This window comes from Xyrauchen texanus, chromosome 10, assembly GCF_025860055.1.
Source record: "Xyrauchen texanus isolate HMW12.3.18 chromosome 10, RBS_HiC_50CHRs, whole genome shotgun sequence".
Taxonomy (NCBI): Eukaryota; Metazoa; Chordata; class Actinopteri; order Cypriniformes; family Catostomidae; genus Xyrauchen; species Xyrauchen texanus.
In genome coordinates, this window is record NC_068285.1 from 2,581,322 (window position 1) to 2,602,010 (window position 20,689).

Genomic DNA, 20,689 nt, shown 5'->3' on the forward strand with positions numbered 1-20,689 from the left:
CACCAGATGACTTAAATTAAATATAATTAATCATTAATGCTGATATTTAATAATAATATTTGAATATAATATATCATATTTTATAAGCCTGCTGATCATTAACCCTTAAAAGGGCAAGAACATAAAAATACCTGATCAATTAATTTATTGCTATTTTCTATCATATTATGTCCCAAATATGACATTTTCAAGTTTTTGTCTTCAACATACTGCTTTTATTGACAATTTTGCATCAAGTATCTTTCATGAAAACATGTAAAAGTTCGAAACATTTGCCATGAGGTCAGTGAGTTTCTCACAATGCTGCATGTTACTTTAAAATAAGAAAAAATATTATTTATTATAAAATAATGTTTTCTGTAGTGAAAAACTAAAAACATTTCAGCATTAACAATAGATTAATTATGATAGTAAAAACAGATTATGACAGCATTTGACTTTTATCAATGCGTGAACTCTCAAATTTACACCAACTTTAAATGATCCTGTAATTAGTTCTTATAAATCCATTTATGAATGCAAAAGTGTGAAGCTGTTTTTTCTAGAATTGTCTGTTAAGTATTAAGATTTATATACTGTAGAAAAATCACAAGAATTCTGTATTTGTAAATGTTTATTTAGTATAAATAAAACAATGAGTATCTGAATGTGCCGTGTGTTTAATAAAGAGTTCATATATAGACTCATTTATTCATTTGAAGTATTTGGGATTTTAAAATCATTATTTTTATTATTGAATCTGATAGTAAATAAGTTCAATCACATCACAGTGAGACACAAAGTACTGTCATTGTATTGAATTCAATCAGTTTCATTGATGAAATGATTTCTAGAAAGAGTTTGGAGTTGTGTTGATGTGAGATACAGTGAGTATATTTCACTCATCCAGTTGTGTGTGTGTGTGTCTCTGATGATCCATTTCACACACACACAATGAGGAATCAGGAAAAACTCTAAATCCAGCATAGAGGGGTCGAGTGAATGTGGTGATGAGTGTGTGTAAGTGTGTGAGTGTGTGTGTGTCAGAGACGCTGTAGAAGGACAGAGTGCCGGCCGGACAGTCCACATACACTCCTACTCTCTTACAGTCGTGTGAAGGGGGACGTATGTCAGTTCTGTTATTATTGTGCCAGACAGTGAATCTGTCATTAAAGCACCTCAGACTCCAGGAGTTTATATTGAATCCAAATGCATAGTCACGACTCTTTCCTTTCCTGCTGATTTCTTTATATGACACTGCTATACCAGCAACTCCACTCCATTGAGTCTCCCAGTAACAGCGTCCAGTCAGACTCTCTCTACACAGAACCTGAGGACGATCATCAAATCTCTCTGGATGATCAGGATATGACTGACGCTCTCTCACAAGTGTCACCTTCCTGTTCCCCTCAGACAGAATGAGTTTAGTGTTTACTGTGTTTGAATCCAGTGTGAGATCACAGACATCTGAACACAAGAAGAGAAAAAACACTTAAAACACAACAATCACTAAACCAGTGTGTGTGTGTGTGTGTGTGTGAGCATGTATTTATCACTTTGTGGGGACCAAATGTCCCCATAAGGATAGTAAAACCCGAAATTTTTGACCGTGTGGGGACATTTTGTCGGTCCCCATGTGGAAAACAGCTTATAAATCACACTAAATTATGTTTTTTGAAAATGTAAAAATGCAGAAAGTTTTCTGTGAGGGTTAGGTTTAGGGGTAGGGTTAGGTTTAGGGGATAGAATATAAAGTTTGTACAGTATAAAAACCATTATGTCTATGGAAAGTCCCCATAAAACATGGAAACACAACATGTGTGTTTGTGTGTGTGTGTTTGTGTGTGAGTGAGTGAGTGTGTGTGTGCGTGCATGCGTGGGCTTGTTTATGTGGTTTATGAGAACATTTTTTTAGGTTACAAATTAGTAATTACAAGGGTATTATGCTATAAATGTGGTTTATGAGGACATTTCTATTGTCCCCATAATTAAAATCGCTTAAAAATCATACTAAACAATGTTTTATTGAAAATGTAAAAATGCAGAAAGTTTTTTGTGAGGGTTAGGTTTAGGGGTAGGGTTAGGGTTAGGGTATAGAATCTATAGTTTGTACAGAATAAAAATCATTATGTCTATGGAGAGTCCTCATAAGGATAGCTGCACCAACATTTGTGCGTGCGTGCGTGTGTAAATCAGGAGTGTAGTGAAATATTCACACAGGTTTTTTACAATTTGCAACCATGATCCAGAGGTGTCCAAAAAGTCCAAAGGTGCATGTTATTTACAAGACAATATTTACAGCATGTATCAACAGTGAAGACGAGGAGGAAAAGGAATCGGACAGTGCCAAAGAAATGAATAAAACTAAACGTCAAATCTTCCTAATCTTTTTAATCTAATAAATCTCCCAAAGGCAAAAGTGACGTCATATCTAAACTTCACTAACCAAACAACAGATGACAGCGGGTGTTACTTGCCCCTGACCGAGTGTGTTTATACAACAGAATATTCTAAGTGTGCACAATGTACGTCACGTGACATCATTTACCCGTCCCATTTCCTGCAGCACAAACTCAAAATAATCCAATAACTCAGAAATGTGAAGGAATGAACACAACGGACAGTGAGATAATGTCGTGTAACAGCGACACACTGACAGATAAACAGTTTGATCAATCAAAACAAACAAACAAAAAACAAGATGAATTATACATTCACAGATTACAAACAAAGTCTAAATCAGTCAAAACTAACAAGAGAACAAGTTATCAAAGCGAGCGTCTAAACATCCGAAATATCTGAATGAGGAACTCTCGGTGTTTCACAACCCATTGTTGCATTACCGTCATCATCTCCCTTTGGACCATCCACACTATTTACAAATAAACTACCTACACCCCCCGATCTACCTTCACACCTAATCTCCTAACCCCGTCGGCTCAGTTCCTCCAGCTTCCACAAAAAAAAATCATTTCACCTTATATTCGATGAACTAGCCCAGAACATTCCAGATATTTCATCACTAGATATTTTATTACTTCCTATTTGTGGATTTAACAAATTCTTTAATGTAAACTGTTCTCCCTTTCTGCTTCACTCTTCTATTAAACTCTTTCTTTCCACTCTTCCTACAGATGTGAATCTTAACTGGTCTTACGATTCAATTATGATTCAAAGGGTAATGATTCAATTATAAAACGATTCTCGATGCATTTCGTCCTTCAATTTCTTTCTTTTTTCAGTTTTTTCCAAATTAATTTTTGACTCTAATTTTTCCCTTTCAGCTTTTTATTGAACAGCTGTTCCCTTTACAAAAAGCTTCACTACGATGCTGCGCTGCTAAGCGCTATGGGGAACAACCCTAATTGTGACCGAGCTGAAATAGTGTGTGTAACACGTCAATGAACATTGACCGAAATGTATAGCCTCGGCTGATGTAATCATTAGATGCACCTGCGGCCAGGCTATAAATGGATACGTCACCAGGTGTCGTCAGAAACTCTTTTTTCAGAGCGATTCTGTTTCTGTGTGTTTCACAAACCCTGTCAAAACTTTCTTTCCTCTGTTAGGAGATAGAATCAGTTAGGCAGTGTGCAGTGAATGTTGTTCTTTTTTCTCTTCTGTTTAGAAAATATTATATATATATATATATATTTCTAAAAAAGAAAGAAAAAAAGAGAGAATGACTGAAAGCCGCAAACATAAATAAATAAATATATATATATATATATATATATATATATATATATATATATATATATATATATATATATATATATATATATATATTTTCTTCCCTTGTTCACATACCCTCGACGTCATTATATTCGACTATCATGGGTGCTGAGGCACGGGGGTATTCAGTGATGCTGCCGGTCGAAGAGACGCTTGCGGGCTATCTCTCGCCGGGCTCGGCATCGTCACTTAAGAAGCCCTCTCTCCCCTCAAAGCCTTGTAGGACAACCTCCACTTTAGTGGGAAGGGCTTATCAAGCAGCAGGTCAGGCTGGTGCTGCTCTGCACACTATGCTGTTTTACAGGCGTACCAGAATGACCTCCCGGACGACCTGAGTGTGGGTTCTGCGCTTGACGAGCAAGCCTCAGACCCGCCTCAGTCCTGTCTGAACGGAGGCTCAAAAGCAAAGCGTGGCGAGTCGTGCTCCTCCTCCCAGGGATTGGGGACAGTCTCGCCTCCCTCGCCAGCCCCCGAAGCAAGACCTCAGGGCTATCATTTCTAGTAAGAGAAAACCCTGACGGTCTTGCGCCTAGATTAGGGGGTAGCTCCCCTCGGGACGGGGCACGTGCTTCACTTTACCCCTCTCGGTACCCCCTCGAAGCCCCTCCATTCCCGCCACCTCTTGGTGTTTCGGGTTGCAGAGGCTTCCGTCAAAATTGGGTGTTTTCGCTGTTCCTGCATTTTATTCAGGACGCGAAACACTCGACAACCCCTCAACAGGAAGTGTTCAAATATAATACCCATCTCAGAGATCCTGGCAGCATGGAAACTTCTGCCAGATATATTCTTTTCTGTGGGTCTTATAAGGGCATCAGGATTTAATTCACTCGCCTCTTTTCCGTGTTTCCACAGCGTGTTCTCACTACCGTAAACCGGATTTCTTTTTTATGTAAAAAAAACCCCCTCAATCTCCTGGTTAAAGGGGCCATGATACGTGTTCCCCTTCCAGAGAGAGAGTTAGTTATTATACTAAATACTTCCCGTTTCCCATGGAGGGTGAGGGGTGGCGTCTGGCTTAGGTCTTAAAGCTTGAACTGCCCGTGGGTGTTCAAGTCCAAGATGATGCCTGTCAAGACGGTCGTGTCTCAAGCCCTACAACTCGTTTGGCTGGTCACCATTGATCTTATGACGCACTTCTATACTTCATTTAGAAGTTCTGCCACAACATGGAAAGTTCCTGAGGTTCGCTTCCGGGGGCGAAGTCTTCCAGGATCAGGTTCTTTCACTCAGCCTAGCCCTTTTTACCCGCACATTCACAATGCATGATGTAGCGTTGGCTCCTTGCGACTCCGGGGCATCTGCATTCTGAAATATGTAGACGACTGGCTGATCCTAGCACAGTTCCAGGAACTGGCAGTTCAGCACAGGGACATCGTCTTAGCTCATCTGTTTCTCTGGGGTTGAGGCTCAACGCCAAGAAAAGCTATCGGGGCATCGTATGGAGTTCAATCACAATGCGGGCACAACTGTCTCCCGCTAGGATTGAGTCCATTCAGATCACCCTGAGCAAAGTCAGGCTAGGTCAATGTTGCACTGTTATCAGTATCAACGATTTCCAGGTCTCAGGGTGAACGCATCCACGGTGATCCCTCTGGACCTTCTGCTCATGAGACCGTTTTTGTTGTGGCCAAAAGACAGGGGATTTCTTCCAAGGGCCAAAACCCCTAGGCTAAATAGGGTTACGCGCCTCAGGCTTCGTTCCCTTCCTATGTGGTTCAGACCCCGGTTTTCTGCCTTGGGTCCTAATCTAGGTGTGTCTTGTTGTCGCAGGCTGCTAACGACAGACGCCTCCCTGACAGGCGGGGTAGCGGCCTTAAGTGGTCGTCCAGCTTAAGGGGATAGGAGGGTCGTCAGCTTGGTTGTCACAGTCACTGTCTCGGGTTGATGGCTGTATTTCTGGCCCTGAAATTCCTCCTCCTGAGGCTGCCATGTCTGCGGGTGGACAATACAGCGGTAGCCTCTTACATAAATCATCAAGGAGACCCACGTTCCTGTCAGCTGTATTTCTGACACGTCGGATTCTCCTTAGGGCCCAGGGCAAACTCCTGTCACTCAGGTCAGTTATATCCCTGGATGCCCGTATATGGGAGCAGATTTACTGTCCAGACAGAAAATACCAACGGGGGAGTTAAGAACTCCACCCTAAGGTAGTAGTTGGCCAGAGTTCGCCAGCAAGGGTTTTTGCCTCTTACTGATAGCACCGCACTGGCCGAACAGGGCTTGGTTCTCGGAGCGAATTTCTTCCCTCGACGGCTCGCCTTTGCCGATTCCGAAGAGGAAGGATCTTCTATCTCAGGCACAGGGCAATATTCCATCCCTGCCCCGAATTGTGGAATCTTTCATGTTTGGCCCCTAAGGGTACCAACTGAGGGACACAGGGCTCTCTCCTCAGGTTATCGAGACCTTTTTAAATGCCGGGCTTTTTCCACTTGGAACAAGTTTGGGTGAGATCTTAGGGCAGAAGAGGACATCTTCGCCTCTATGAATAGGGCAATGTCTCCTCTACTTCTCCCTGAAATCACCCAGCCCCCTTGGGTCTGGACGTTAAGACACATACATGACCCAGAATGTGTCTGTATGCGTTTCTTTCCCCGGTTTCTCTGCTCCCGGGAGTCTTGGCAATGTTCACCAGCAAGGGTCTTGCCTCCTATTAATGGCGCTGCGCTGGCCGAACAGGATATGTTTCTCAAAGTTAATTCCTCTCCTCGACGGCTCGCCTTGGGCGATTCCGAACAGGGAGGACCTTCTCATCCTTGGCCCGAATTGTGAAACCTTTCATGTCTGGCCCCTAAGGGTACCAAATGAGGTTCACAGGGTTTTCTCTTGAGGTTATCGAGACCATTTCAAGTGCTAGGGCTCCCTCCACTTGGAACTGATCTGGGTAGATTTTACAGGGCAGAAGAGGACCTCTTCGCCTCTGTTGATAGCGCAATGTCTCCTCTACTTCTCCCCGAGTCGCCCAGCCCCCCCCCCTCCCCCTCGGGAGGGGCTAAACGTAGTAACGCAAATGCGCCTGCATGCATTTCCTTCTACTAAAGTTCTTATTACAGAATAAGAACTTTATTCTGTAATAAGTTTGCTTCAGTTTGCTTCAGTTCTGGATTTTCTGTAGAAAGAACTGTCAGCGGGCACTTGCCTCGCCACTGCCAGGTTCTATGTGGCCACTGCGGTTTTCCACGACTTGGTGGGCGGGGTGCCCTCAAAGAGGCATCCTCATTATTGCCCGGGCCTACGAGGCGCATGGTCAAGCTTCGCCAGTAGGTTTCAGGGCGCACTCTACCAGAGGGCTCTCCTCCTCTAAAACCTTGGCTAGAGGTCTCCCTCTGCAGCAAGTTTGTGATGCGGCAGGTTGTCCTTTCCGCACACATTCTTAGTTTGGATGTTCTGCACTCCGGGCTCTTATGCCCTTGAGTCGACATCTCAAGCTCATGTCTGGACAAGTTTGTGATACGGCAGGCTGGTCCTCTCCACTCACATTCATCAGTTTTTATGACAAGTTTGTGTTGCGATAGGGTTCTCTTCGCACACATTCATCGAACTTTATGGGCTAGATGCTTTGCTACTCCGGACTCTTCTGTCCTTGAGTCGACATCTCAGCCCATGCCTAAACAAGTTTGTGATGCGTCAGGTTGTCCTCTCCGCACACATTCATCAGTTTTTATGACAAGTTTGTGTTGCGATAGGGTTCTCTTCGCACACATTCATCGAACTTTATGGGTTAGATGCTTTGCTACTCCAGGCTCTTAAGTCCCTGAGTCGACATCTCAGCTCATGCCTGAACAAGTTTGTGATGCGGCAGGCTGGTCCTCTCCGCACACATTCATCAACATTGAATGGTTTAGATGTTTATGCTACTCCGGGCTCTTATGCCCTTGAGTCGACATCTCAAGCTCATGTCTGATACCTCTCGCGTTTTTGTGAGTACACTGCACAACCGTAGGGGTCCGGACAGCCCCAAGTGTGGCGGCGTGGGTATTGCGTTCCCTGTAGCGCTTAGCAGCGCAGCATCATAGTGAAGCTTTTTGTAAAGGGAACGTCTCGGTTTACATGTGTAACAATTGTTCCCTGAAAAAAGCGGAACGAGATGCTGCGCTGCTTTGCCGCACTGGGACGTCCCAGGACTGCTCTTCAAAAACAAGTATCTGACGACACCTTGTGACGTATCCATTTATAGCCTGGCCGCAGGTGCATCTAATGATTACATCAGCCGAGGCTATAAATTCTGGTCAATGTTCATTGACGTGTTACACACACTATTTCAACTCGGTCACAATTAGGGTTGTTCCCGTAGCGCTTAGCAGCGCAGCATCTCGTTCCGCTTTTTTCATGGAACAAGGGTTACACATGTAACCCGAGACGTTTTATAAAATCAGAACGAGTCACATGACATAAACTGACCTTTTACATTCAGTTTGAGTTGTGAACAAAACATGGAACATCCACAAGATTAAATAAATGCTTCTAGAGTTTAAAAGAGTTTCTCAGTTTTTCAGTTTCTTTCTTTACAACTTTATAAAAATCTCTTAAAAACACAAGAAAAAATAAATATAGTTTCTCCATCAAAACTCACTGAACACTATTAAATACTTCAACTGATTATATTATTTATTTTTGTTTAAGCATTGTAAATAATTTAATAGCATTTCATTATTATTTAAAATTAATCTATGCCATGATATTCATTTTAATTTGAAGGACAACTGGAAGTTGCTGGTCCAGGATGAGAGATATATCAGCTTCTCTTTGCTGTAAGACAGAAACCGGGAGGAAAACAGAGCGAAAAAAAAAGAGCACTCCAAAAAGAAACAACACATATTAACATCACGTGTGGACGTTACAGCAATAGTGAGTGTGTGTGTGTGTGTGTGTGTGTGTGTAGACCTACATTTGCGTGGTCCTGCTGTAATCCTGAACTCTCCTCCATGATCCACACTATAAAAACACAAACACACACAAATTATGACATCACATTCAGTTCACCTGAAACACAATTCACACATCTGTTATGAAATACAAATGAAACATTGTTTGAATATTTATTTGTTTGCTTGATCAATGTCTACACTGTACGACTCTGTGAAACTTGTGTATAGGCTGTATGACTCTATGATAAGAAACTGTAACGAGATCAACAAACCTGAACTACTTTATAGTCGTACAGTTCTAGAAAATTAACTTCAAAGTGCTGCAAGTGATTTTATCTGAAATAACACTGAGAATGTCCCCCTCTCTCTCTCTCTCCCCCTCTCTCTCTCTCCCCCTCTCTCTCTCTCTCGCTCTCTCTTTATTGATTTATTTATCTTTATTAATTTATATTTATTAGCTTTATTGGCATGATAAAAAAATGAGGCTATAAAACCATCAAACTTTTACAACTAGTTGAAACTTTCAGAAGAGAATCTAATAATGACACACAGGACTGTTATTTAGTTTTCCTGGAACTGAATGTGTTAACACTAACAACAAAACAAATATGTGATTAATCGTGATTCAATATTTCAATCCACTGACAGTCTTACAACACATGAGGGGTGTGAGGGGTCCAGGAACTGAGTTTGACACCCCTGCAATACACACACACAACATCCCACCAACAATAAACTCAAGTGCTTTCACACTGCACTTAACCCTGGGTTATTGTCTTTTAACCCCGCTTTAACCTCCAGTAAAGTAATGTTTCACACTTGTAACTCTGAAAGGTGATTAGCAACACTTTTAATCCTGGGTTATGAAACGGCTCCAGATCAGTGTTAGCGGCGCTTTTAAAAGTGCAGCAGTAAGTTTTTGTCTGGCTCTTATTCGTCCCAATAGTACCAGTGGTTTTGGACTTTATACTGACACCACAGACTGATCACTGCCCGACCCCCCCTGTGAAAAATCCTGCACCGCCCCTGTTAACTGCTGCTGCGCCACACAAAAATGTCTGTAAGATGGACTGCTGCGACTCGTAATCTCTCTGGCGGCTGATGAGACCGTTGTGTGCTCGCTCTTGGTGCTTGATGTCACACCGTTTATCTGTGATCATTATTGATATTATTAGTGGTAGTAACTGATCAACTGCAAGACAGTTTGTTATGTGCGGTCAACATGGCAGCATCCATGAGGGGCGACCCGCTCAATGTACAATTAAACAGCTTTTATTGAGGTCAGTATCTGACTGGAGTCATCTAATGTGAGTGTACATCATTTTAAACATATTTGTGTGCTATTGTGTTTATTTGTAACACTTTTTAAATGAGCTTAATACAGTGACAGAGTGGAGCTCAATACAACCAAATGAGCAAATAAATGCTAAAAACACAACAGAAATAATCCACAACACAACAAGATTATCCGAGAAGAAATATGTATAAAAATGTTGTACTTTGTATTTGTCCTGAAGTGCTCTGGATGATGCATATCTTATTTTTTACTTTCTCGAAGCCATACTGCTTTGACCAGGGAACTTCTCTTGTATTGTCTTGCAGTGGGACGCTTCGCATCGGGGTACTGATCACCCTGTCTTGGTTTATTGTGAGATAACCTGCTGCCTGTACATTATCCCTTATTTACCATCTGACAAACTATAAAATATAATTTTTTTATAATTGTTTTACGATGTATTGAATTGAATTTAACAAACAAAAACACTAATAATTTGTAATGATTACTGCCCAAATTAACAGTTTAGATATACATTTAATTCAGTGATTGGTTGCTTTTGTAACTTAGTTTGATTGTAAACAATACCTACTTGAGAACAATGATTATTAATTTGCAGTTTATTTATTGGTGTTTTCTCAAGTACTATTTTCTGCTACGGCAGGGGTCGGGAACCTCACCATTCACAAAGACATGATTGTTTAATTTTCCAGCAGAAAGTGTGGGTGTGATTGCAAAGTTTGAAGTCAATGACACTGTTATGATTTCCTTTCTCATGAATTTGTCGTACAGCCTACTCCTGTTGAACAAGGTATGAAATGAACAAATGCAGATTTTTCATGCACAGTGGCGGGTAATTTTGCTGATGTACCAACCACTGTAGAGGGTGACCTGTAAGACTTCTCAGAGTGATATATTGTATGACAAGAAATTAGACAAAGATGTGTTTGATGAAACGTTTGATTATATTTTGAAGAACAGAGGAAAAGCCACTGATGCACGTCTGATTTGATGACAAATGATGACTTCAAACTACTGGTGAGATACATTGTAAACTATTCCTTTCTACAAATAAAAGATAAACAAATAGTAATGAAGAGAATATTTGCTTTATTGACACGAGTGAATTACTTGCTCACTCTTCAAACCCAATTCACCTCTGGCTTTAATGGAAAGCCACTACACACACACTTAAAGAAAATGTATAATATTTTTATTATATAAAAACAGATAAAAGAAAAGTCATCATTGCTCATGTCTGATTCTGAGAAATGCAGCCGGACCCTGTCTCATGGAATACAAAAGAGTTATCACTCCTTTTTCTCTCCCCGCTGAACATCGACGGCTCCTCTGTGGAGATCGTCAAGAGCACCAAATTCCTTGGTGTTCACCTGGCGGAGAACCTCAACTGGTCCCTGAACACCAGCTCTATTACCAAGAAATCATCTACTTCCTTCGAAGGCTGAGGAAAGCACATCTCCCACCCCCCATCTTCACTACATTCTATAGAGGGACTATTGAGAGCATCCTGAGCAGCTGCATCACTGCCTGGTTTGGACTTGCACCGTTTCGGACCGCAAAACCCTGCAGAGGATAGTGAGGACAGCTGAGAAGATCATCGGGGTCTCTCTTCCCTCCATCAAAGACGTTTACAAAAAACACTGCATCCGCAAAGCAACCAGCATTGTGGACGACCCCACACACCCCTCACACAAACTCTTCACCCTCCTGCCATCTGGCAAGAGGTAACAAAGCATTCGGGCCCTCACGGCCAGACAGTGTAACAGCTTCTTCCCCCAAGCCATCAGACTCCTCAATACTCTTTGACACACACACACACACACACACACACACACACACACACACACACACACACACACACACACACACACACACACACACACACACACACACACACACACACACACGTCCTGAGATGCACTTTAATTATTGTCACCTTATAACTGTCTACTACCTCAAAACTGCTATGTCCATAGAACACTATTTCATAGTATGTTATGTTATGTATTTCATAGCATGTTAGGCATTTTTAGGAAGTTTTATCTTTTGGCACTACTGTGTACTGGTTGGTGCTTCGCTGTCTCTTACTGTGTCTATTGTCCTGTTCATTGTTAGTAATATATTGTACTGTCCTGTACTTTTTGCACACGTTTGCACGTGCACATTATATAGGTATTTTATTTAGTCTGTGTAGTCTCATGTGGTTCTGTGTTTGTCCTATGTTGTTTTATGTAGCACCATGGTCCTGGAGGAACGTTGTCTCGTTTCACTGTGTACTGTACTAACTGTATATGGTTGAAACGACAATAAAAAATAAAAACCACTTGACTTGTTTCATTCATCTGAAAACTTTTTGTAAGTATAATGTTTTTTTTGTTAGATCATCTCAGAAGTTGCTGTGAGTTTCGCTTTATTTCCACGGAGCAGTTCGCAGAATTTGTAAAGCAAAATTAATAAAGCAAAAATATTCACTGACCCTCGACAGGGGGGTTGAGGATATAGTCGGCTATTACAGTATTTTTTAAGGCGATTTTCTTTCAAATATATTTTACATATCGCCCAAAAGGGAAGTGAACTTTTCCATGAACAATTCCCGCACAAACACGTGTACTTAATTCCATATTACAACATGTTACCGATTAATTGTTGCATATTTGTTTTCTTTTTGTGTTTTTGTGTAGTTGTAACAAAGTTACGGGAAGGGTGATCAAGGAGGAGACCAGAAACAGGGTTCGACTGAAGGTAGGCTTTTTAATTGCGGTTTTCTCTTTAACAAAACACAACACAACATACAGCACACTGGGTTGCTTTTTAGGCTCTCTCTCTCTCTCCCCACTGGAGGCTCGGAGTCTGCTTTTATGCCGCTCTCCTCGTGCTCACTGGAATTAGAGACAGGTGTTAGGCATAATTTAGCTCAGGTGTAAGCGCCCTTACCGCTTTCCTCTCCCGGACGGGCGCTTGACCACGCCCCCGCTGCCACAGTAGTCTATGGGCATAATAAACATTTTATTTATTGAAAAACGTTTGTTTTTTGAAAATAGTAAATTATTAGGCTCTTCTGAAAAAATGAAACAACTAAAAATGTTGAAACTGGCTCCTCAGTGAAAAGGTTCCTGCCTAATGCATATTATTAACCCTATTTAGTACTTTACAAATAAAACATATAATTAATAGTATTAAACATATTGTAGTCTTGCTGTTGTGCTGCACTTAAGCAAATAATAAATAATATAAAATGAAAATAAGCTCATCGTATCACTGCATCTAAACACAATCCGTTTGCAGCAAAATGTATTATCCTTCACAAATTCCATGGGACGATCCTCGCAGAGATCAAGTTTTAAGTGTTTCCTGACTGAGCAGATGCTTTTTGTAACAAACTTTGTCATCATTAAACTGATTTGGATTTTAGAAAAGTTCAGACATTTTATGTTCATGCAATACTGTGAATAAGAATGTCTATGGTGTGAAAACCATCTATAAACTGGGGTATATCGTGAAACTGTTAAACCGTTACATCCCTTCTGGAGATGCTGCAACTTTTACAGAAACCACCATCAGCATCATTACAGCAGAGAAATGCAGACCTGCAACCACTCTTGCATCATTTACCAGTGATGCGGCTTCTTTTATGATCGGTAAGATTTGAACATTTTACTTTTATTTGAATAGCAGTTTTGATATATAATTGATTTTTACTGTCAAGGCAAGAAAACAGAAGAAAGAGACTAAAATACCTTTTCCCTGAATCACTGTCACTGTCCACTGTGTTTCCCATCGATTAAAAAGAGAAAGCCTTCCTAATCAAATACTGCAAAACCATTTCAACAATATTTTGGTTATATCAAGCAACCAGCACCTTTTTTTTAATGCAACTTAAAAAATGTGCCCTTCCTGGACTTCCTAGATTGCCTATTAAAACCTGTAGACTGATTTTCATGTGAAGGGAGCGGGTTGATTTTGCCACGAAAATCCAAAGGATGTGATGTTTATGTGCGCTCCCGAGAGCCTTGCCTCAATGCATTCTCTTCCACTATTCAACAGCGACAACAAACTGCAACACAAGGTAATGTTATCTTAGAGATGTAATCCAGCAAACGTCCGGCTCCCAGCACAACACCGACTCCTAAACAAACTCTGAGTAAGCCAAAAAAAAACTATTATCTACTGAATCCCGTCTGGCTAAATGTGATCGTGGTCGAGTGAAAACTAGAGTGAAAATCGGGAGGGCATTTGATTCCTGGATGGACCTTCGTTCAGTTTTGGGGATCAAAACTGACCCTGAATTGGTGTTTTTCTTATTGGACAGGTAATCTTACATAACTGCAAAGCATGTGAAATATTGTGCCATAAGGATTGATATACTGTTTGTAGCAGCCTTTGAGATAATCCTCATCGGGGCAAGGCAAATGGTTGGGGGGGATCAAACTCCCAACTGGCTAGAGGCTTCCTCCACTGAGGAGTTACATGGATGATGTCACCAGCCTCCTTCAGACAGCAGCATGCACAACAAGACTGCTGAAGAGGATGGATGAATTGATGTCATGGGCAAGAATGAAAATCAAGCCTTCCAAGTCTCGGAGCTTGTCCATCAGGAGAGGAGTCAGAAATGACAATACCATCTTCGTCATTGGAGGGGAAAAAATCCCACTTCTATCAGAGCAACCGATCAAAAGCCTGGGGAGGCAGTATACTGCAGACCTATCTGACAAACAGATGGGGAAAACCGTCATGAAGCAGCTCTCTGACGGACTGGCAAGGATCGACCAAAGTCAACTCCCCGGGAAGTTTAAGGTCTGGTGCTACCAGTTTACACTTTACAGGAGGGTGATGTGGCCCCTGAAAATGAGTGAGATTCCCTCATCAACCGTAAGTAAGATGGACGGAAAAGCCAACTCATTCATACGAAAGTGGTTGGGGTTGCCACGGTCTGAAACCGGTCTATTTGGGAAAAACATGCTGCAGCTGCCACTGCAGTCCATATAGTTGGGCTACATGCAAGAAAAGACCAGGTTGGTTCTTGAGCTGAGGGAGTCCACAGACGAGTCAGTAAGGAACGCAAATGCCAAGGTTCCTACTGGCCGCAAGTGAAATGCCCAAACCGAGGTCGATCGAGCTGTCGGTCGGCTACAACACCGGGAGATCATGGGCAGAGTGCAGGTAGGAAGAGCAGGTCTAGGATGGGGAGAGATGCCACGCTTTTGGTCCAAGGCCAATCGCAAGCAAAGGAAGGAGATGGTGGTAGCAGTGGTGATGAGGATGGCGGAAGATCGCTATAAAATCAAGGCCGTGGCGCAGGGTCGACAAGGAAGCTGGACAACCTGGGAGGGAATCATGAACCGGAACATCAGTTGGTCAGACGTGTGGAAAATCCCACAGGCAAGACTTAGTTTCCTTATTCGTTCAACCTACGACACGCTTCCCTGCCCTCGGAACCTTCACCAGTGGTTTGGAAATGAAGAATCCTGCGTACTCTGCAATGCTCCCAACGCAAGTCTCCAGCACATCTTGGCAGGCTGTAAGATCGCTCTCTCACAGGAACGCTACAGATGGCACCATGATCAGGTCCTCAGAAAGCTAGCCGAAGTACTTGAGGAGTGTCGACAGGGTAGCAAACAACCACCATCAGCAGAGGACCCCACCATCTTCGTGTTGGAAGGAGGGATAAGGAGAAGCACCAGATCAAGAGAAACAGCAAGGCCCTTCTCCCCCAACCAGGAGTGGGACATGAGGGTGGACCTGGATAGGCAGCTCCGGTTCCCCACGGAGATAATCACCACATCTCTCCGGCCAGACATAGTGGTGTGGTCAACCAAGGTGAGATCGACACACCTCATCGAGCTCACTGTACCACTGGAGGAGGGGATCGAGGCCGCCTTCGAACGGAAGAAGGCCAAGTACTCAGAGCTCGCTGCCGAGTGCCGGGAGGCTGGCTGGAAGACGACCATCCACCCAGTGGAGGTCGGATGCCGAGGTTTCCTTGGGGTGTCAACCATACGCCTCTTGAGGGAAGCAGGAGTGACCGGAGGGAGGCTAAGGAGGGCAACAAAGGATCTGGCAGAGGAGGCAGAGAAAGGTAGCTTTTGGCTCTGGCTGAGGAGGAAAGATAGGAGTTGGGGGAAGAACATCTAACCCCATATTACAGCAGCAGGGAGAACAGCTATCAGCTGCAGGGGGTGACAGGGAGACGTCCCTATCACTGCTTCGCCACCAGGAGACGTTCCAGAATTAATGGAGCGAAACGTCGGTGAACGGTGGTTTCTGGCTGATGACCCTGCAGCTGACCCATGTGCACTGGAGGAGGTGCGACAGGCAGCAATGCCCAGCAGGTGATTACATGTTCCTGTGCAATTACAATCAGTGTCATTTTAGCTAAACTACAAGAACACATGAAATGAATGCTAGACAATGTTCAATATAATGCAAAAAGACACATTCATTAGCGTAATGTAACTTGGTTATACAGAAAATATATATCATCTATTATTATAAAACAATAGAGCATCGATATATCAAAATGACAGTTGTGAGGAATCACATCAATACTGAATTGTGTCAACATATTTATAATGTACAGTCTATTTTATGAACAGCTGCTGTCATCATCCACAAAATTTTGCTAACAGCTATTGATAAAGCTGGCTAGCTAGCTAACGCTGACATAGGCTATCGTATAAATGCAGTCAATGTATCATGCAAAGAATAGTGATTGCTTCAAACTACAGTCTCACAAAGTCAGACCGATATCCACACTTTGTTTTAGCCCTGTTCCAGCACTGGAGAGTCAAATATAATATACAGTCTCAAAGTTTGTAGTAAAACTGTCATAACTGTGTCATTTTACGTCAAGTTACGTCATTGTTTTGGTAAATGCTCGCTCACTTCACATGTGTGTGCGATCATGAGCAACAGGTAGCTGCTGCAGTTCATTTAACGGCCACAGGTGTCATTAATTACAAGGGTTTCTGAATCTTACATACTGCACCTTTAATAAAATATGCCCTTTGTCACCTTTTCTGTATTTAGGGGACTGCCCTCAAGTCATCTCTTGTACAACTAAAGTCCAAAAGCACTGTAAAGGACAGGTGGGAATCTTGGCCACGAGTTGGGGTTATATGGCCCGAGACAGCTGGGATAGGCTCTAGCACACCTACAACCCTGCATAGGACAATTGGATTTAGAAGATGGATGGATGGATGGATGGATTTAGTGATTAATAAAATTTGTTGGGGTTTATAATTGTATGATTGCGAACAGTTTAAATAAGATTTGGGTGGGGTGGGGTCCTTCAGCAGAAACAAAGTTCAAACTTTTTGTGCCTTACATGACAGTAATATAGGAACAGAGTCTCATATTTTGTTGACATGTAGACCAATGAAAGTGTGCAGAATACACTGCAAATATCATGGAAATAATGTATAATAATATGTGCAAAATGCTTTGCAAAATTTTCTTTTGTAAGATACAATAAATATTTGTATTCTTGTTTTGTTTTACTGCTTTAATATTTTGAATTGTTGTGCATTTTTGCGCAAACATTAAATTGAGCCAAAATGGCCCAAATAGCACTTTAGAGAGATGAAGGGGGACTCTGTGCTCCAAAGCCAATGAAGTTTGATTGATAAAAAGAAAATCCTCTAAACTTTGTACTAATTAGTAACACTTTACAATAATGTTCTTGATGGGGGTGATTTGTTGGGCTTTATGATTTTATGATTGCTAAAACTTTACAATAAGATTGTAGGGGGGTTGGGGTCTTTCGGGGGATATCAGGCATTCATTTTGTGGATCAGAGCACCCCCCAATAATTCTAACTTTTGTGTCTCATATTTTGTTGACATGCAACAAGATTTTCTATGAAAGAAAGTGTGCAGAATACACTGCAAATATAATTTGTAGTAAATTATACATAAACATAAAATAATGTTTACATATGTACAAAACACTTCGAAAAACACCTCCATGCAACAATATCATTATAAAAACATTTATAGATAAAAAAATATATATTTTAAAATACTGTAAATACTAAACATAAACAAATGGGTTATGTCTACTGTACTGTATTTGTTTTACTTCCTCTTTTATACATAGCTATATAAATAGTCAAAAAACATCAATACAGTCTGTCTGTACACTGTGTGTGTGTGTTTGGTGGTTTTATTACGTTATACACTAGTAGTTACGAAGATATTATGCTATAAATGTGGTTTATGTGGACATCTATAGTGTCCTTGTAATTCTAACATACATAATATTGTTTTGAAAATGTCAAAATCCCAAATGTTTCTGTGAGGGTTATGTTTAGGGGATAGAATATATATATAATAAAAATCATTATGTCTACGGAGAGTCCTCATAATGACAGGAGTACCAATGTTTGTGGCTGTGTGTTTTTACAGGTTTAATATACAAACATCTCTGCTGTCAGTTTTAGACCTTTTCATCTGGAAAGCAACATCTACTAAACATCTTACAAATATCAGATTTACAACATTCTAGATCATAAATGTCTCAAAGACATCTGCCGTCTTATAGACATATTTCAGATGAGCAAACAATGTAAAATAGATGTCGTTAAGATGCAAACACACATCAAATAGATGTCTGGTTGATGTATGGGTGCTATCAGGGATAGTTTGTACAGGAATAAATCATTATGTCTATCAGCAGTCCTCATTTTGAAAGGAGTAACAACATGTATGTGTGTGTGTGAGACAAACACATCGCCACCTAATGTAAACAAAGATGGCTAGACTGGAATGATCGCATTTTCCTGTTGTGTTGACTGCATATAGGTGAACTGTTGTCTGTTATCGTGTCGATGTTTTGTGACAATTTGGCTGTCTGTTTCAATGAGCGTTCTCTGTGCTTGAAAATTTTGAGTTGCTGTTTGAGTTATTATGATTGACAATGGAATGACCACCTAATGTAAACAGACATGGCTGCGAGGTTCAGTGATCCCAATTTTGTGTTGACTGTTTATATACGAGCTGTAAACTTTTATAGTAGTACTTTTGTGAACATTTGGAAGTCTATGTATTTTATTAATCATGCCATGTGCTTCAAAAGGCTGTACGAGTATCAGTTTGTGTGAATATGAATTACAGGCACTTGGGCAGTGCAGTTTAGTGTTGGCATGAAAGCAGATTTGAATCTGACACCACTGACTGTTGCAGAAACACAAATATGTGACGCTACTCTAAGGGGGCCATGCATAACCCTTCACAAATATGCACCAGTAAGCGTGAAAGGGTTAAGTGACAGAAGATTAAATATTGTTCTTTTGAATTATTTTCCTAAAATGAGTAAAAATAATATTCTGATAAAATGTAATGATTACAAAAATGTCCTCATTCTAATGAGAAACTAAAAATCTATGTCTTCTGTGTATTTTTTTAGGGAATATCATATTTTAAAAGGAATAAATACAGGAGCTATTTCAGTGAATTCACTGACTATTCAATAAATTCAAGACCAATTAGGGCCTGGGTTTAAGGGGATAATAAACAGGGTTTTACAGGGCTCAACATACTTAAGTGTTTCCAGTGTGCAGTTTGGATCATTGAGTCTTTCAGAGAGCAGCCTGACTCCTGAATCTCCTGGGTGATTATAGCTGAGATCCAGCTCTTTCAGGCATGAGGGATTTGATTTCAGAGCTGATGCCACAGAACAACAGCCTTCCTCTGTCACCATGCAGCCAGAAAATCTACAAACATACACACAACAGTCAGATAACCTACAAACACACATACACAACAGTCAGATAATTTACAAACATGCATATAACCAGTCAAATAATCTACAAACGCACATCAACAGTCAGATAATATACAAAACACACTCACAACAGTCAGATAACCTACAAACAAACACCAACATTTACCTGCAGCCATATCACCCTGTTGCTCAAGAATGGTTGCCCACTGAAGCTAAACAAGGTAGAGCCTGGTCAGTACCTGGATGGGAGACCTCCTGGGGAAAACTGAGGTTGCTGCTGGAAGAGGTATTAGGGAGGCCAGCAGGGGGTGTTCACCCTGTGGTTTGTGTTGGTCCTAATGCCCCAGTATATAGTGATGGGGACACTATACTGTAAAAAGACACTGTCCTTTGGATGAGATGTTAAAATAAGGTCCTGACTCTCTGTGGTCATTAAAAAAAAAAATCCTAGAGCACTTCTCATAAAGAGTAGGGGTATAACCCTAGTGTCCTGGCTAAATTCCCCCCATTGGCCCTTCTCAATCATGGGCTCCTAATAATCCCCAGCCACTAATTGGCTCTGTAACTCTATTCTCTCCACTCCAACAATAGCTGGAGTGGGGTGAGTGTGCTGGTGCACTATATCTGCTGTTGTTCTAAGTGTTGCTAGAATAGTACATAGTACAACTAACACAGAAGAAAGAGACAGACAAGGATTTAAAAATAAAATCTTAAATAGTATGTGTCATTATTTAGGACAGATTAAGTGCTCACGGAAAATATGTGTTTTTACCATTTTCTTGTATGTTGAAATGGTTTCAGAAACCAGGAAAATGCTACCTCCGAAGGCTGTATATGTGGGTACGATAAAATTAAGGTGCTTTTCAAACTGTTCACAGATCAGTTTCCTTAAGCATTCAATTAATTCAAAACAGCTGTCAGTAAAGCCATTATCTGATTAGGTAGCAAGTCAGCTGCCTATGCTTTGGGATACAGCCCAAGATAAAAGCGCTTCACGTGTGCTTTAAGTAAATGTCTTATTCACTATACACTGTTTGTACAATTGGTTTGATTCTGTATTTTTGAGTAAATGCGATTGGTAACGTGAACATGC

General features: G+C 41.2%; 1 protein-coding gene across 8 annotated transcripts in view; it reads right to left on the reverse strand.

Moving 5' to 3' along the window:
* The window catches only part of LOC127650627 (NACHT, LRR and PYD domains-containing protein 3-like), a 710,662-nt gene that overhangs the window by 467,845 nt on the left and 222,128 nt on the right, over positions 1 to 20,689 (reverse strand). For 4 of the 8 annotated variants that reach the window (XM_052136173.1, XM_052136172.1, XM_052136171.1 and 1 more), the window contains 2 exons: positions 8,600 to 8,646; positions 878 to 1,446 (listed from right to left, as the gene is read on the reverse strand). The exons of 3 other annotated variants lie outside the window; for them this stretch is intronic. In XM_052136173.1, the coding sequence (XP_051992133.1) occupies positions 878 to 1,446; positions 8,600 to 8,646 (616 nt within the window). Of the gene's footprint in view, positions 1 to 877; positions 1,447 to 8,599; positions 8,647 to 19,411; positions 19,586 to 20,689 lie in introns of those variants that run through there. One more of the 8 variants, XM_052136170.1, reaches the window with a different exon arrangement.